The sequence below is a fragment of the Amaranthus tricolor genome, chromosome 10 (assembly GCF_026212465.1).
Source record: "Amaranthus tricolor cultivar Red isolate AtriRed21 chromosome 10, ASM2621246v1, whole genome shotgun sequence".
NCBI lineage: Eukaryota > Viridiplantae > Streptophyta > Magnoliopsida > Caryophyllales > Amaranthaceae > Amaranthus > Amaranthus tricolor.
In genome coordinates this window covers 468,446-487,408 of record NC_080056.1, presented here as the reverse complement: position 1 = coordinate 487,408, position 18,963 = coordinate 468,446, and the positions used below count along the sequence as shown (strand labels likewise).

The window sequence follows — 18,963 nt, the reverse complement described above, 5'->3', positions numbered from 1 at the left end:
TAAGCCAAAAGGAGTGCAAAATTAGTTGAGGAAATACAAAAGCTAAACATCAATGTTTCCAAAGAATCCCCCAATTCTAATTTGGAATAAATGAATCAAATCACTGGTTATCCGTGAAGTGGGCCCCATTAAGTACTCCCAAATTAGGGGTGGGTCAGCTCCACTATGCCAATTCTCATACACATAATATATTATAAATTATTAATATATCAATTTCTTGTTTTGAAATCATCTCTCATAAAAATGGCTCACATTATAATATGTTTGACAAATAATTGTCAATCGAACCTATTCATTGGAGTTGTTGACCATTATTACCAAAATGAAGATTTAATTTATTTTAAAACGGTAAGTTAGTTGTTAAATAAACTGCTACTAATTAATAGTTTATTTTAAAATTAATTCAAGTAATTATAGTCACTTTTAAATTTTAGCTTAAAAGCCATATTTTCATCAGACTTAAAAATCGTACCTAATTTTTTTTTTTACTACTTGACTAATCAAAAACCACCTAAAAATCACATGTCAATACTTTGGATTATTTTGTGTATCATTAACTTGTTACGGTTTTTATTTTTAGTGGTTCCTTTTACTTTTTTTTATTTCTTAATCTTAATTATTTATCCTATTTATATTTTATTTACAAAATCATAAATAGTCCTTTCATCTTTTTTCTTTTGATTTTATTTTTACACAACATTTAAAGTAAATTTGAGCTTTAATATCTCAAATGTACATCATAAAAAAATTAAATAAAAAACTATATATTAAGATAAATTTAACAATATTTCACATACATATATCTTTGAATTGGTTGTTGGGACTAGGAAAAAATACTATTTTTCCATAACTTAGCTTTTGGTTTAAAAGTGGGATCATTAATTCTTTACTTGAGAAAAGTTGTTAGAAGAAAATATTTCAAAGTATTCAATTAATAATAATTGTAAGAATAATTTCATGGAGTAAATCATTACATTTCATTTCTAATTGTAGGTGTTTGTTGGAGGTTTTAGGCACTTCCTTGTTTTAAATTATTTTAGGAGTTACTTTTTCCACAAACTTTAGATGTATGGTAAGATAAATGCTTTTATAATTAAAAAATACACTTTAAATATTAACAAAATATTTAATTAAAGTTTTATAAGATTTGCATTGTTTCGCAATAAGACGGTTTTATATATAAAATTCACTCATTATATAGTCATTATATGAATTAAATAGGCTTGAATCTGACTTGGTTATTGGCCAGATTATTTAATTTTATATATATATATATATATATATATATATATATATATATATTCTAATAAAGAAGTATATAATAGTAGAAAAGAAAATTTACAATCAAATAGATTTTATTTGTAAATATGTTGAGATAAATATTTAATAGTATATCTTATATACTAATAATTTTTATTCTACCAGTCTCGAAGGCCAAAAGTATTGGGTGTGCTAAATTTTGAATCTATGACAGTTTGATGAAAAACCAAGAATGGACAAACTAAAGAGATAAGAATAGGAAATTTGTAATGGCAGAAGAATACTCTTTCATCAATGGACCGTACAGAAATAGCATGGGCAACAACAATGACAGAATTGATATGGATAATAATTACACGTGGCGTTAATTAACAGGATTAATTAATTTATTTTGCATGACTTATTTTTATTAATCTAGTATTCTATTTATTTAGTCTTATTTGATTTTAACATATACACTAACAAATTGAATTCTTAAAAAAAAAAGACACTAAGAAATTAAGTGTAATTGTATAAAGAGTTAAAGTAGAATGATATTTGGAAATAAAAAAGAATATAAAGAGTAAAAATATAGTAGTATGATCATATGTAATGATAAAAATAACGCAAATCTATTAAGATAAAACCATAATAAAATAAGAAAAAATTACCGTGAATAATACAATTTTTTGTTAATTTTCCTACAACAATACCTAACTATCGATTAACCATGAATAATATCAACTTAAAGGAATGTTTTTGTAGAAAATTTCAAACATGTTAAAAATCAAACTATAGATAATTACAAGACAAAAAATTGGTAATTAGTTAATAAACTAAAATTGGTATTATTCTAGAAAAAATACCCCTAAGTTGGTATTATTCATGGTTACAATAGTTGTTATTATTGTAGAAAAATTACTCACGGTAATTTTTCATAAAATAAAGCAAATTAAATAGATATAAAATTAGTATTTAAAATATAATAATAATAATAATAATAATATATAACTAGAGTTATTGGAATACTGGCATGCACCAGTATTCACCTCATCAAGGATCCAATCAAATGCAGAAGAGATAAAATTAGTAAGACATCATCTTGTGAGTTTTTAGAATTATCATTTGGTGTTTGGGTAAAGAACTTGCTGGATTCTGGACCCCATACCCCCATAAAACTTAGTGCACATATGGTGCAAAGTATTCATATACTTCCTCTGTTACGTTTTTATTGCTTTATTTGCATGGACACAAAAATTAAGAAAAGGTATATACAACACGTAAAAGACAATTATACCCTTCATTTTAATTCTAAATTGAACATGAAAAAAAGAAAAACAACTTTTGTACCAAAAATAGGGGTAAAGTAGATATTTATATAGTACATATTAAAGCTAATGAAGTATAGAGTATGATAAAAATAGGGGTAAAGTAAATATTTTTATCGTTGTTTTATTACTAAAAATAAAAATGTATCAAGTAATATAAAATTGTCAAAAATAGAAAATGTAGCAAGTATTATGGAACAGAGGAAGTATAATATTACCATACTTGTTGTTAAACCGATAGCTGAATAAATTAAACTGATATAATAAAGTGAATGGAGTATAAAAAAGACTTTTTAAATTTGTAGTTAGACATGGAAGGGAATTACTCTTCTACAAACATTAATTAATGTTTGGATCCAAAAGATATATAGAATTTATTTTCATGAGTGAAGAACACCAATACATTGTGATATTATCCATCAAAATAAATGGTAGAGTTAATAAGGTACCATACAAACTCAAAAAATATGATGGGAGACCAATAGTCTTCATGCTAAAAGACTAGAATTTTTGGACAAATATATAATATCCCATCACCATGCCATCAAGAGACAGAATTCCTAATTTTAGGTTCATGTACCCTTCTAATTTCACTTCACCCTACTAATAATCCACAAACTTCCAAAAAGATACTACTCAAATTACCAATATTAAATAACTAAAACTAATTTTTTTATTGCATATGGTTAAGTAATTTGAGTATTTCTACTATATTGCATTTTTTTTTTTAAAAAAATATTCTTTTAAATGTGTATGAATTGCTCTATATAAATCAAATTAGTAGGGTTTCACTTAATTCATCATATTTTTCAAAAATATAAGATACTATAATTTAAGAATGATGTTTTCTCCCACAACATATCTCTAATAGTAAGAGACATTCCAATTTGCGAGCAAATGTTAGCCCCGATACAACTTAAAAAATAGTAAAAATATAATTTATTTGGCATATAAACTATTTTTACTCTACGTTTATGTTATGATATTTATTGGTCTCTCTGTCAATATAATAGAACGGTTTATATACTTTCAAATTTCAGCAATTCTCAATTCCTTTTTATCTAAAATCTTGACTTCGCCTCTAGTAGTAAATTTATAGGTAGGATATGTATTATCAAATTAAAAAGAAAAAAATAAAAATAAAAATAAAAAGCCATTAAAAAGGGTGAGTATTTGTATTTATATAACCCCAGCTGGCACCAGAATACCTCCAGCTGGTGCCCTTAAGCTCCCCACTTCATTACACCATACCTTACACACTCTTCCATGGATTCCCTCCAATAATTCTTTCCTCTTTAAATACCACTCATCACTCCCCTCACTATACTTCAACAACAAGTCACAATTTATATATATTCACTCAAAAATTAAATTTTACAAAAATACTAGGTCAATTTTAAAATATAAGAAAAAAAATGGGTCTTTTATCAAATGGTAATTATATGATCATGCTAATATTATTAGTATTATCTTTTGCATTGAGCTTAACTTGTGTTAATGGTGGAAATTTCTACCAAGATTTTGAGGTTACATTTGGTGATGGAAGGGTTAAGAGGTTTGGTAGAGGCCAACTTCTTACCCTTTCTCTTGACCCGGTTTCCGGTTCGGGTTTTCGGTCTAAAAGAGAATATCTCTTTGGAAGGATCGATATGCAACTTAAACTTGTTTCTGGTAACTCTGCTGGTACTGTCACCGCTTATTATGTAAGTCTTTATAATAAGACCTTTGTTTCACTTAATTTGCTATATTTTATATCCTCATAAAAGTAAATGTAGTAATACTTTTTTGTCACTATCATTTTGTTAATTATACCATTTCTGTCTCTTTGATTTTGTATCAAAGAGAAATAAACTTGTTTAAGATAAAAGTGGATATTTCTAATAAATAAAGAAATAATAAATTATCTGGATAAAATAAAAAATTCAAAAATATATGAACGACATTTAAAAAAATGGTAGGTTATTGTTTATAAAAAAAATAATGAGTGATACGAACCAAAATAGCAAATCATCCTCAATGAAGGTAAGAGCAAGTATTATACTTTTTTTCAAATTGTAGTTTATTAAATTCAATGGGATAGTAAAAATATAACAATTTTTTTTTAAAATTTTTTTCACAAATTAATGTATTATTTAATTATTAAATAATACATAATAAAAAGTTATAAAAGTTAGTTTGTAATTGCACCATTCAAATAAAATTCAATTTAATTATTATTTTTGATGATAAGTACTACAAATAAAAAAAAAAGTCGTTTTCGATAATGAGGCATTAACGAACTTATTAGCAAGTAGTAGGGACCATATAAAATATTTGTCTATATTCTTTTAAACTTGGTGGTTGAAAAGACTTCAACTCACTAATACTACTTTTGCATGAGAATTGGAATGAAGCATCAACTATATAATGAACTACTTTTGTATTTACACATCCTTTCAAAGGAATAATATTTAAAGCATAATATTTATATCCACTACTATTCCAAAAAGGTCTTTTTTAGCATAGCTACTGAGCATTGCATATTATATAAATTTCATAACTTCTCTCATATTTTCTACAAAATAATGTCTATAATATTTCATTTTATTTCTACATTGCTTATTTCATTTAATGTAACATCAAAACTTTTGTTTCGATTTGTATAATATAACAAATTCAAAATACAAATTAATAAGGAGTATGTTTTATCTTTTAAATTTGTTATTAATTCTTTTGTCTTATTAAATTTTTTGATATTTATTTTTTATGTAAAGAATAGTTGACTAATTTTTGTATGTGGGTGTATAATTAATGTAGCTATCTTCAGAAGGGCCAACACATGATGAGATAGACTTTGAGTTCTTGGGAAATGTAAGTGGGCAACCTTACACACTCCACACAAATGTTTACACCAAAGGCAAAGGTGGAAGGGAGCAACAATTTCATCTTTGGTTTGACCCAACTTTAAAGTTCCACACTTACTCTGTTGCTTGGTCCCCCAAGATGATCATGTAAGTGTGGTATTTTTTTTTTTTTTTTTTTTTTTTTTTAAATATATATATATATATATATATATATATATATATATATATATATATATATATATATATATATATATATATATATATATATATATATTATGCTTAGAATGTCAAGTGGAGTTAATTCAATAAATATATGCACCGATTGGTTTGTAATAGATGCGTTCATTCATACAGATTCTTGGTAGATAACACACCCATTAGAGTATTCAAAAACCATGAAGCTAAAGGGGTGTCATTCCCCAAGAGCCAACCCATGAGGATATACTCAAGCTTATGGAATGCAGATCAATGGGCTACACAAGGTGGTCGAGTTAAGACAGATTGGTCGAAAGCTCCGTTCACGGCTTACTATCGGAACTTCAATGCTAACCCTAACCATGTGGCCGCAACCGCGGCTTTCACCGATAGTAAATGGCAAAATCAAGAGTTAAATGCATGGAGTAGAAGGAGACTAAGATGGGTTCAAAAGTACTTTATGATCTACAATTATTGTACTGATTTTCAAAGGTTCCCTCAAGGTGTTCCTGTTGAGTGCAAGATTTGAAATGTTATGTTGTAGTATGTTATGAATATATTGTTGTTTTATGTCTTGTATTATTAGTCTTGTTCAAGTTAATTAGTTTTTATTGTAATCAAGTTTTGTTTTAGTAAATAAATTTATTCTTTTTCATTTATTCTAGTTTTTATATATGTTTTCTTTTTTTTTTTTTGCATTAAATAAAAAGAAATTTTAAATATGATAATGAATCTATTGAGTTTGAATGGAAATAATACTAATAAAAATTCATGTCCAAAGAGTTGATTAAAGCAAGAGAGTGAGGAGAAATGAATAACATAGCAATTAAAGTAAGTATCATCTTTTTTAGACAAAGTTTTATATTTGATTGGGTCAAAATTTTGATGCTTAGAGAAGTAAGCATGATTACAACTATGGGCCTTTGGCCCATATTGTCAATTGCTGATAAATTTTGTGCTTGAAAAATAAAATAAAAGATAAAAAGCATTAAGATTGAATATTGAGTCATAAACTATATGTCTTCCGGTGGCAAAAATCTTCTCAACTAGTGAATGTAATACTCCATTAGTCCAAATTATGTAAGAATATTGAATTAGTTTAAGAGAATATAAACTAAACTAATACAGAAACCCGTATAATGCACAGCGTGTAGAAAGAAATAAAACCATCCCAAGATTCAGAGAAATAAGCATCAATTGGTATAACCATAGTCAATAAAAACATGGTATAACCATAAATAAACCCCTTTAAATTTTCATTTCATAATGCAAATTGCAAGCTATATCAATATGGAGTACTTCTATAAACCTTTTGAGCTCAATAGTTTAGATTGCTCTGTTATTTATTCCAAAACATTTGTCTCCGTAATCAACAACACTCTGACAGTTGTATATTCAGGAAGTTGTATTAAGCTTAAGGTTACGACTTACGCCCGAGCAAAACGCACGCAAATACGCCTTGCTATCGGACTCCTACACGAAGGACAATCATTCATGCCTTGTTTCTCATGAAGGTCATTGCACATTTTGCAAACCACTTGATGTGCACACGGAAGAAACACTACCGACATCTCTTCTGAGAGGCACATCACGCACTCCCTTTCTCGTTTTACGCCTCCGGAAGCCGAGATATCCCGAAACACGTTTGCTGTTTTGGACTTATTCGAATCCCAGGATTCCTTAGCGTCGGGGGAACTTTGGGGATCTGTCAGCCTGTTTGCGAAACCTCCGTCTATGCCTCGCTTCAGAGCTGCTATCTTTGATGAATCGGTCTTGAGTCTCAACTGAGAGATTTCTTTCTCGAGCTTTATAATATCTTCTTTATACCTCCGAAAATTTGCTTCGGCTTTTAGTCTTATGGCGTCCTCCTTTGACTTTGCAGATGCCTCGAGTTGTTCTCTTTCTTTTCTTATCAAGTTCGCTTGATTGAGTAATTCTTCCTTCAATTTCTCCTCCTGCCTCATTCGACCCTGTAAAGTTTTTCACCTAGGCTATCAGAATACAAAAAGGCAAGAACAACAGATAAATTCTTCTATCATAGAACAGTAATTAGTATTCACCAAGTATGTATATAAATACTACAATTCTTTTCTTTTCTTTTCATCTGATGATGGAAGTACAGATTTTATCCTTTTGTTCGTCATTCTACGAAAAGCACATACCTAGTAATTTTTCATTCAAACACAATCCAAAACCAAATGGCATGATGGACCCACAATTTTAACTATGGAGTCCTCGAAATTAATCATAATGATTAGGCAAAAAAATGGAGGAGTATGACATATTTTACTTAAAATATCAATCAAGATCACATCCTTTTCATTCCAATCAACTAGAAGGAATCGAAATGGTGTTACCCCAAGAGACTAACCTTCGGTCAATGTCCCTCATGATCTAATAACTGAAGAAGCATTCAGATACCTTAGAGAACTGCATTTTGAAAGCCTTTACAACAGTAATAATGAACAAAATGTATGAGAAACCTTGCTAAAGATACTATTCTATTACTAGTAATAAAAACCCTGCCGAGGCTGAAGCTATTTGGCATTGGCGTAATTGCATGTTGTTGTACTCCTAAAGAAAGGAGACCTCACTGAATTGAATCCCACAGACGTCTCTATGCCTCCCACAAGGCCACAAGACAACATGCCTCCAAAAGGGCCTATGTCTACCTCTAATATTAAAAAAAATAGAATGATATAGGTAGATGAGACAAATAGAATATGGGAAAGATTCAAAAGGTCTAATTGACATTTGATAAGGATGTAGATGATATAATAAGCAACAAAACCGCTAAACATACAGAAATGGAGCACGGTGAAGTGCATTCTTCGAACAGATAGGGCTAGAAGACTTCAAAGTAGTGGCACGCTCGGATCAGGGCATCACCTTGAAAAAGATTAAGTAGAAGAAAAAGAACGCCAAAATCTTTATGCAGACTTGCCATTTGGAATAAAATTTCCAAAACATCTACAATAATGATTGAATGAGAAGGGCCTCCTCATGCGCATGCTAGGAATGAAAATTTTAAAGTGGACATGGTGAGTAATACGGAAGAGTTTAAAATGAAGCATATTAAGTCCTCCAAGCTGATTCGTGTCAAAAACCAAAAAACCTCATTTCTTGAATATTCAAGTAGAAGTGATCAAAGTAAACTGATAGAGCGGTTGAAAACACAATTCCTGCAACAGTTTTATTTTATTTAAGAATGTCTCTAGACAAGATAGAAGACACAGGGAGAGTCAAGTGAGCAGTAAATTCAGGCAGGATGTCGCATCGTTACGCCAGTGATTCTTCAAAGCCATAATGACTCAGAATATGGCGTCACCAACCATGAAATGAATCAGAAAACAAAATTCAGGCAAGTGAGCAGTTGAATTTGAATTAATGGTTCAATTTCAATAGAAGTATAGAACTATAACAATAATAGACCGGAGAAAAAATTCACTTCAGAACGAATATTAAAATTAGATTCAAGGAGTTGGACTGGTTTTAGCGACTATCAATGACAAAAATCATGTTCACTCATCCTGCTTCGTTGACGGCAAGCCCCCATACTTTTTAATGGGTAATCACAACCTTAAAGACTAAGGGAAATTTTGCTGATGTTAGACAAAATGGAAAATGATTTGCTTCACTTTCTTACGTTTTTGCACTATTTCTCGAGAGTTTTCCATTTTGACTGAAACTAGTATGGCTACTAAGCCCTAGCTTTTAAGCTTGCAAAAGTTATACTACCATGTTTCACAAAGCACGGCACCATTATGTAGTAGTTTTATACCGACTACATCGCATGAACCTTTACAAAAAATATCCTAGAAACACATGCTTGCACACACAACATTTTAGCCTTCAATTCAACTAGTAGGAAAAAACACAAATTAAGAAATACAATCTGTAAAAGAACATACCTCAAGCTGACTGTAAAAATCTTTAGCTTGTTCAAATTCCTGCTCAAGCTGAGACAACTTCCGTTTCTCGGCTGCAAGCTCCTCCAGAAACAAGCTCTTTTGTTTTTCCCATGACTGAAACTTCATCAAAGTTTTCTTCTCTCGCATTGAGACCTCCTGACAGCTTGCAGCAGACTCTGCTGCACATAATTTGGCAGCTACCATCTCCTGCCTGAGTGCTGCATTCTCCATCTCGAGTCTCCGAACAGCAGCATTGGCTCGGTCAACTTGTCCACCAGCCTTACCCAATGCATTCTCCATCTCAGAAAGCTTTTTCACGGTGCTCTCCTCTAATGTTTGCTTCTCCTTTTCAAGCTGTTCCACTTCCTCCTTTTCTTGTCTCAAAGTCTTTAACTCAGCTATGTCCTCGCTAAGCCTTCGTGTAGCTTGCATTACCTTCTGGTTCACCCACTCCGTCCATTCCGTAAGCTGGTGTTCTAGCTTCTGAATCCTTGGCAACAGCTTTATAATCATCTCATCTTTTTTATCTTGTGGCACCCACCGAGCCAGAGACTTATCAAATGTTATCACAGCAGTGCTAGGAATAGAAGCTTCAGCATTACAGCTAGAATTTGTCTGCGGAGGATTACCTTTTGTTGACAGCGACAGCGAGAGTTCAGTGTCAGCAGCTGACACAGATGGCTTGGTTTTGGAAACTGGAATTGTTGGTGTATGATCAGTTTTGGGAATTTGGGAAACAGTAGTTGGAGCATCTACCCTAAATGGAGAAGAAGAGGAAGAAAGGGTAGGACAGGCGGCGGGGAAACTAAGACTTTCATTTTCATGGGCCAATTCCAATCCCATTGCCATTGCTTTACTAATCTTCAGGGAGGCACTCTTCAAGTTAAGACCGGCTGAATCTGATGCGGACCTGATTTTTTTATCCAAAATATAACCACTGTGCTTCGCAGTTCTAAACCCTTTTCCGCCATGGGACCTGTAGGTTTTCTCCAGATGTAGAGGTTTCTGTCGAAGTGTAGATTCTCTCTTTGTACTGCTAGAATGCATTCTCCTGCCTGACACAAACTTTTCGTCCAGGGAAAGTGAGCGTGATATACTTACTGCACTGAAAGGCTTATCTACAGCATTTGGTGTTGAAGACGCTGAACCGCCTTTCTCTATTGTTGGACCATCCAGAACATGAGAATTTTTCGGTTTTGCAAGGCTAGGAACTCCGGAAACTGAGTCAGTCTGATTTACGTTACATGGCATTGTCAAAACTGCTTTAGATAGACTAGGAAGACTCGTTTCAGCACTTTTAGACTCCGCTTTGACCTCGGCCTGAGGAGGCCTCGAGGAACTACCATTTGGAGAGCCGTCACTATCCATGGCACAGGCACGTGAAAAATTCATGTCACATATTAGCAAACACCACATTGCATCTCCAGTGCTAAAGAAAGGCTTAACCTTTTGGAGTGCACGTACCAATTCTGCCAATATATACTTCTCCATCTGTTGTAGATCCTCGAAAAATTGCACCCCTAAAGAACTAGAAACTTGTCCATTCCTCAAAAATACCAAAGCATTATCCACAATATTCGATACAATATCCTTAGACCCATAACAAAGATCAGACCTCAAAACAGCCCTGGTAGAAACTTCTTCGGTGTATCCACATGCAACAATCTTCCTAATTGCACTCTTATAAATAACGTCTAAATTGCTCAAAATAAGTTCCTCTAGCTGACGTTCAGTAACATCACTCCAATCAACTTCTTGAAACACATCATTTTCCGTTTCGTCAATTGGACAACTAGAATCCACCTCACCCGAACTCCCAATATTAGCACTAGACAATCCAAGGTCAAGTTTTAAACTATCTGAATGGTCTTGATATAAGCTACAAAGATAGCAAGAACTAGGTGAATGACTATGACTAGCTCCCATATCAAATTTCTCAGCTGAAAATTCATAATTTGGTCCATCATTTAACGCGGAGGGTAAAATCTTATTAGGGTCACTTATCGGAGGATCAGCACGAAATTTTCGCTTATTCCTACTTCCTTTCTCTTGAACAGACATAGGGGATAATGGATTACAAGAACTAGTACTTGCTTTTGGTACCATTGATGCCATCATTTAACTGCTCAGTAAAACAACCAAATAAACAACTACATTTCATCAGATTCTAACATATTCCTCCAATAAATTATGTAAAACTATCTTTAAACAATCAATCAAACACTAATACACTATTATCCAAAATTCTCACTACCATGAGCAATCAAGAATTGATCCAAAAACAACTAAGATTATATTTATGTATAAAAGAAGAAGCACCCAGCAAGAAAATCACTTCATAATCAATCATCAAACATAAAAAATCAAACAACCTATCAAATATCACTAACAAATGGATTAGATTAAGCAATCTTTCAACACCATTGACAAAAAATTCAAACTTTATCCAATACCCAAAAAATTAAACTGATTAATGATGTTAAAGCATCAAGTATACAGTGAATCAAGAATCGACTAAATTGAAATAAAAGGGTATAACAAAGATTCAAAGCAAGTACAGATTGATCCCAAAAATCGCGTAAAAACAATCAGAAATTCAACAAAACGAGAAGAACCCAATTGATAATCACAAGAAAAAATGAAGAAAAGGGAAAAAAATATTAAGTACCAGATCAAAAAAACGCAGAGCTGAAAGATGAAGGTTCTGGGGAGAAAATTGTAGGTGGAATGGTGAAAGGTGTGATTGAGGACCGCAAAAATAAAAGAAAAATAAAGGCTTTGGTGGCGAAAGAACAAAGCAAATGGAATAGGGAGAGTTTAGCATATGACCCCAATGTAATATGTATTCTTACTCCTATTTCTTAGTGCTTCTAATATTCCACATTTTTACATCATTTTTGCATCTTTTTTGAGTGAAGATTTTGTTGTGTTTGATATTTTTCCTATTTTAATGGAATTATTTTTATTCTCATTTATTACTCTATCCATTTCAAAAAAATAGCTCTAAGTTTATATATGATTAAATTTAATTATTAAAGTGAGTACAAGTGATAAAAAAATATATGTTAGAGGAAAATGAAATAAATGTATAGATGAAAATTAAAAAGTAGTTTGTATTATGATTGAGACTAGAAATTGGTTAGATTCAATTGAGATAACTAAAAGGAAAAAAGCGTTAATTCTTTGCACAAAAGGAATATTAAGAGTAATATATAATGCATTCTTATATAATTAATGCATGAAAGTTTTTTAATTTTATAATTATTGGATAAGTTCTCATGGTATGCACGTGTTAAACTAATTTGAATCTTAATAATATAATTATATAAATTTAATTTAATATAAAAACACATAAAAAATACATGAATGCGAATAAATAAATTTAATAAATTTAATATAAAATCACATAAAAAATACATAAATGTGAAAAAATATGCCAAAAATATATAAAATCATACATTATACATTATACTACTAATATATAATTATATATTTGTATTTTAAAAATTAAAATAGTTTTATATATGGTGTCATGTGTCGTGCTAACTAAGCCAGTTCAGTGCCTGATCATGACTAGGGTGTTCAACGGTTCAGACTTTCATTTTTAGCCCTTATTCGGTCTGTTTTAGAAGGGTATTATTGTAAGAGCTAGATCAAAAACAAACTCTAATACAATTAAAATGGAGTAACTAGTAAGTTATAAAAGGGCTTAATAAGAGCCAAAAACAAACCTCTATAAATAGTATAATTGATTACAATAGTTTTTAGCCCTTACGTAATTATCATGAATGATGATTTAATTATTATAAATTAATTAGTGAGGATTATAATAATCTCTAGTGAAGCCCATATTAAGTTTACAGTGCACTTATCTAACTCAATCCATAATTATTTAACCCTAATTCAGTCTGTATCCGACTCATTGAATACCCCTAATCATAACCCTAGGCCTCCCTCTTGCCACGAGGTGGGACATGCTATCTCCCATTTTATTGTCTGTGGTAAGCCCACAAGGCCACAGCCCATGCCATATCATGCTAAGGTTCTAGTCAAATCGGGCCAAGCCCAAGCTATGTCGTACGTAGGCAGCCTATGTGCAAGCCCAACCCACTTTCATCTCTACTAATCATATGGAAGGGACCCTACAATCTCAATACATACGTAGAACATAGCATAAAATAATGAAGACTACAATACTACAAATCAAGTATGTCTAATTTTAGTGAATAGCCAGCTAATTCTCCTATAGTCCAGTTAGTGCTTCCGCGTCTCTTATGGGCCCTTTCTCTTTGAGTCTTAGTCTTGACAAACACATTTATAATTCCACAAAACATACCATAATTATATATCATAATATCTAAATAATATTCAGCTTTATCAAATAATAATATGAATTTGCTTAATATTGTTTGTGTTATTGTGTTGGTTGCTTACACTCGTGTTGCATATGGGCCAAACTCCAATGAAGAATTCGAAAAAACTTGGTGCTAATGGAGTTAGAACTTTCGCTCAAGGTAGTCAAGTTCTTTCCTTATCTTTGGACAAGTATTCTGGATCTGGGTTTCGATCTGAAAAACAATATTTATTCGGGAGGTTCGATATGCAATTGAGACTTGTTCTTGGTGATTTTGCCGGTACTATCACTACATTTTATGTAAGTCTTCTTGTAACTTTTATGTTAATATATACTTTATATTTTTAGAATAATATATAAAGGTGAAGGGCCTATGTTTGCCTGTGAATGCTCTTATATTTATTGTACGTTTTAAATCTGAATAAAAAAGGAGAGTATTATATAGATTACATACAACCATTATAAATAGAATGATAGCTAGTAATATACATAGAATTAGTAGGTAAAGATCGATCATGACTAGATCGGTCATGACTCATGACCCATCCTCAAAAATCAGTGAAAATTTAGTATATATGTGATATTTATTTAGCCATAATTTTTCAACTCTTATGTTAAAGTCAATACTTCTAGATTTTACCGCCAACGTAAAATTACGACTCAAATACTCAATACTTTTGACAATTTTCAACCTCATCATCTACAAATCTTTTTTGTACATCGACATGAAAAACTTTGCCTTCTCATCTAAAGTCTTAGCTTTGCCTCAGATTGACTAAGTAGATAATTATCGTACCGAACTAAACCAATATTATTGAGTAGATATAGTAATAAATATAGTTAGATTGAATGTTTTTGATATTATATGTTGTTGATGTATTGTATAACATATTTTTTGTAGTTGTCTTCTGATCAAAGTACGGGCACACATGATGAAATCGACTTTGAGTTCTTGGGATATGTTAGTGGCCAACCTTATTCACTTCACACTAATGTGTTTAGCCAAGGGAAAGGCAATAGAGAACAACAATTCCACCTTTGGTTTGATCCTACAAAAAACTTCCATACTTATTCCATTGTTTGGAACTCAAAACTCATCATGTAAGTACTATTAATTAAATGTGTCTAATGGAAGTATAATGTTTTCTTAACACCATGCATGTTATACCCATTTAGAAACTTGAATAATATTCATAAATAGATTCTCAGAATCATAAATTAGCCTAGTCGCTGAGGAATTTTTCTTTCATCTTTGTAATATAATTTGATTCTAACCATTTACTTAGACTGTAGAGATTCTCTAACTAATACTTTCACCTAAGAAAAATAACACAATGCATGCAATACAATAAAATTTTGACTTAGCAATTAATTTTCTAGCTAGATCCATCATTGTATATATATAATTTTTAAGTTTAAACTGATTTTTTATGCTAAATATGGCAACTCATAATATTTTCAACATTGGATGTGTAGGTTTTTGGTTGATGAAACACCCTTAAGAGTATTTAGAAACCATGAGAACATTGGAGTCCCATTTCCAAAAAACCAACCTATGAGAATGTACTCAAGCTTATGGAATGCTGACGATTGGGCTACACAAAGTGGTTTAGTGAAGACCGATTGGTCGAAAGCTCCATTCACCGCCTACTATCGGAACTTTAACATTGATAGCGCCACCCCTAGAGAAGCTAGGAAAGATGTATTTGTCGACTCTGATGCGTCGACTAATAAGAGCATGACACGCGGTGCATGGAGAACACATGATCTCAATGCATGGGGTAGAAGGAGACTTAGGTGGGTTCAAAAGTATTTTATGATATATGATTATTGTGCTGATTTGAAGAGATTCTCTCAAGGTTTTCCTCCTGAATGCAAAAGATCTAGGGTTTAGGCTAAGCCTAAGGGTTTTGTATGTTCTTATTTTGTATTAATTGGGTAATATATCACTAATTTTGTTGTAATTTGTTTTTGGATGATGTTGTATGTGGTTGATTTTGTTTCTTTATTTTGGGAAATTGCATAGAATGAGATAAATTATTAATACTTATATACATACAAATGCTTCATCTTCATATACATGGTTGAATCTAGGATAATAGTACAGGATGAGTCAGATACTCATCTATATATATATATATATGTGTATATACTGTTTTTCTTTGTTATATATTAAACAATTCATTATTAATAGGTTTGTAGGTACGAGCCTAAATTCTCCACCATTGATTTATATTTTTAATCTCAATTAATTGCATAACTACACAATGCAAGTAAAGATGAGATAATTGGGCTTGGCTACTTTTTTGCATCTCAAATCTTAACTGACTCTAAATTGAGCTAAGCTAGGCCCAAATAAATTGTAAGAATTTGGGCTCAAAAAATTGGATGTATTACCTTAAATTTGGCAAGAAAAATATTAGGCATAATTGATACTAAAATGTAGATCTGCTAGTATGTATTCTACTTCATTGTTGGTTGGATTATTGCTTTATTGAACATTTAAATTTGTATTGCGTTCCTCTATTTCAATGAAAATATATGGTATATATATGAGATATATGTTCCCCAATTTTACTAACTCTATGTTTAAGTCGTAATTCTCGTTTGTTTCATTATAAAAATAATAAAATCGCTTAAATATCCTATATTTTAGGCATTATTTACCCCATTTCTTAAAAATCTTTTTATAACGATGATAAGAAAAATTTGGTCCCCTCTATTTTTGGAAACTCTAATAATTATAGTAATGGATTATTAGATATAAATTAGTGATCAAAGAATTATTAAGTTCCAACATTTGTAAGCAATGAATAGAAAGAATTATTATTATTATTATTATTATTGAATAATAGAGAATACAAATATGAAATCAAATGAATTAAATTACACCAATACATAGCCAATCATATTAATAATGAATTTCGTAACATATAAAATAGAAGAATGAAAACTGGATCAGTTCAACGCATATAAACGTGAGTCTGTGGCCCACTTCATACTTTTATCCTGAATTTGCATTTGCTTGAGAGACCCCTTAATTAAATTTGGAATTTTTGCACTCAGGAGGAAAAGATTGAGAAAATCTCTTCCAATCACTACAATAATCATAAATCATATAGTTCTTTTGAACCCATCTCAATCTTCTCCTACTATTTTCATCAAGATCATGGGTTTTCCATGCTCCTTTGTCTGAGGTATCAATGTTGAAGTTACGATAGTAAGCTTTGAATGGAGCTTTAGACCAATCAGTCTTGACTCGACCACCTTGTGTTGCCCAATCGTCGGCTTCCCAAAGACTAGCATATATTCTTTGCCTTTGATTCTTAGGGAAGAACATAATTCCATGATTCTCGTAGTTTCTGAATACTCTCAGTGGTATATTGTCCACCAAAAACCTATCAAAGGTGAAAATTATGGGTGAGATAATTAAAAATTACTATCAGCTCATTTGAATAAAAACTTATTAATATTGTATACTGTGACAAATAACTCAAAAAATGGAATGCAATGTGATTTCATACATGACAGATGTAAAGATAAGTGTTCAGTCCATCCTATACTAATATCCTGAATTCGCCCCTATTAAGAAAAATTATTATTTAATTGTATGAATATGTAGCAAGTATGACATTTTCTAGACATGACCCTAGAATCAAATTTTCCCTATCTCTTTCCCTTTTCTTAGCCTATCCTGTAATAAAAAAAATATTGTATAATAATTAATTTAGTGTTGGACACTTTATATATACTTACATGATGAGTTTAGGGTTCCAAACAATGGAATAGGTATGAAAGGCCTTAGATGGGTCAAACCAAAGGTGAAATTGTTGCTCCCTGTTGCCTTGACCTTGGCTAAACACATTAGTGTGGACAGTGTAAGGGTGCCCACTTGAATTTCCAAGGAATTCAAAATCAATTTCATCATGTATTCCTGTACTTTGATCCGATGTTAACTGCAAATACCAATGCCAAAAGTAGTTACAATATATACATATTAGTAAAAATTTATCGTCAATAATTGCTTAAAGAAGTCAAATATTACGAGCATTAAACTGCTTATATAATGTTTATATATGTGTAAATGTGTTAGTCGGATGTGAATTATTATGTATATGTAATAATATTATATACTTTAACAGTTTGTTGCACTTTGAATTTTCATAGGAGTATGTTTTTTCAATAGTTTCTTTTTCTAAGATTTAGTGTGTTCCACGTATATTTGAAGATGATAAGTACCTAAGTGATATAGTTTCAAATTACTAGATATTGGTCCGGAATGGTGTTTTTGTCTTTTTGGGTGGTCAATGTGTAGTTTTGGTGCTATTAGTATTTTTAAATCCTAAGTCCTTCCATAAATATATAATAAAAAAAATTAGGCAAAGTGAATTACAAAAGTTACTTACATAAAAGGTAGTGACAGTGCCAGCTGAGTCACCGGCAATGAGCTTTATTTGCATATCAATCCTTCCATACAAAAATTCCTTCTTAGATCGAAATCCTGAACCCGAATATTGGTCTAAGGTAAGCGAAAGGTCCCGATTACCAGGACCCGAAATCTGAACTCTATGATCACCAAATGTAGGGTCGAACTCGTCGTAAAAACTGCCTGCTCCATAGGCAGTAGAACTCAATACCATTAGAACAACTACAATAACTAGCTTAAGCACCATATGGTGCCCATTTGAAGAAAATATCATGATAATTAGAGATAGGATTAATGGATAATTATGTGTTTAATTCTTATTTGTGTGATTAAGATGATTTAGGAAGGTGTATTATATATATACATAAATTTTTGGGATATAAAAAGGAAAAAATAATTTGTTGAAGACCGTAAGGATCTCGGTAAGCACATGGCATGTAATTGAAAAGCAGTTTCCTACGGCAGTGACTTGCGGAGAGCATCTGACCCAACAATTGTGGAATTGTGAGCATAAAGCTGGAAATTAGTGTGTAATACTTCTGAATAATGCTAAACTAACTTAACGACTTTTTATGAGTCATAATACTATTGGCCCAAAAATATAGTTTTGTTTTTCCATTTTGTTAAATAATTTATAGATTTTTTTAGCTTATTTTGACATAAATTG

The 18,963-nt window shown here is 31.3% G+C and overlaps 3 protein-coding genes and 1 pseudogene across 3 annotated transcripts; 2 read left to right on the top strand and 2 right to left on the bottom strand.

Annotated features, from left to right (window-relative positions):
- The first annotated feature begins 3,763 nt into the window (after positions 1-3,763).
- On the top strand, positions 3,764-6,317 carry LOC130826019 (xyloglucan endotransglucosylase protein 1-like). The gene is made up of 3 exons (XM_057691491.1): positions 3,764-4,270; positions 5,364-5,557; positions 5,765-6,317. The coding sequence occupies exons 1-3, from the start codon at positions 3,983-3,985 to the stop codon at positions 6,132-6,134; spliced, it is 852 nt and encodes a 283-aa protein (XP_057547474.1). The 5' UTR covers positions 3,764-3,982; the 3' UTR covers positions 6,135-6,317.
- Positions 6,318-6,832: 515 nt separating this feature from the next.
- On the bottom strand, positions 6,833-12,353 carry LOC130826018 (putative E3 ubiquitin-protein ligase RF298). The gene is made up of 3 exons (XM_057691490.1): positions 12,185-12,353; positions 9,517-11,638; positions 6,833-7,575 (listed from the first exon to the last, which is right to left on the bottom strand). Exons 2-3 carry the CDS (start codon positions 11,632-11,634, stop codon positions 7,033-7,035), a joined length of 2,661 nt encoding a protein of 886 aa, XP_057547473.1. The 5' UTR covers positions 11,635-11,638; positions 12,185-12,353; the 3' UTR covers positions 6,833-7,032.
- A 1,532-nt stretch (positions 12,354-13,885) lies between these two features.
- LOC130826017 (probable xyloglucan endotransglucosylase/hydrolase protein 16) lies at positions 13,886-15,879 on the top strand (annotated as a pseudogene).
- An 880-nt stretch (positions 15,880-16,759) lies between these two features.
- On the bottom strand, positions 16,760-18,811 carry LOC130826015 (xyloglucan endotransglucosylase protein 1-like). The gene is made up of 3 exons (XM_057691487.1): positions 18,277-18,811; positions 17,627-17,826; positions 16,760-17,268 (listed from the first exon to the last, which is right to left on the bottom strand). Exons 1-3 carry the CDS (start codon positions 18,568-18,570, stop codon positions 16,908-16,910), a joined length of 855 nt encoding a protein of 284 aa, XP_057547470.1. The 5' UTR covers positions 18,571-18,811; the 3' UTR covers positions 16,760-16,907.
- Between the last annotated feature and the right edge of the window lie 152 nt (positions 18,812-18,963).

Bases quoted from the DNA above. Each gene is read 5' to 3' on its own strand.
- LOC130826018 (XM_057691490.1), bottom strand. From the start codon at position 11,634: ATGATGGCATCAATGGTACCAAAAGCAAGTACTAGTTCTTGTAATCCA. The intron at 7,576-9,516 runs GTATGTTCTTTT...AAAACTTTACAG, and splicing joins ATTTTTACAGTCAGCTTGAG to GGTCGAATGAGGCAGGAGGA.
- LOC130826015 (XM_057691487.1), bottom strand. From the start codon at position 18,570: ATGATATTTTCTTCAAATGGGCACCATATGGTGCTTAAGCTAGTTATT. The intron at 17,827-18,276 runs GTAAGTAACTTT...TGGTATTTGCAG, and splicing joins GCACTGTCACTACCTTTTAT to TTAACATCGGATCAAAGTAC. The intron at 17,269-17,626 runs GTAAGTATATAT...CACCTTTGATAG, and splicing joins TGGAACCCTAAACTCATCAT to GTTTTTGGTGGACAATATAC.
- LOC130826019 (XM_057691491.1), top strand. From the start codon at position 3,983: ATGGGTCTTTTATCAAATGGTAATTATATGATCATGCTAATATTATTA. The intron at 4,271-5,363 runs GTAAGTCTTTAT...TAATTAATGTAG, and splicing joins GTACTGTCACCGCTTATTAT to CTATCTTCAGAAGGGCCAAC. The intron at 5,558-5,764 runs GTAAGTGTGGTA...TCATTCATACAG, and splicing joins TGGTCCCCCAAGATGATCAT to ATTCTTGGTAGATAACACAC.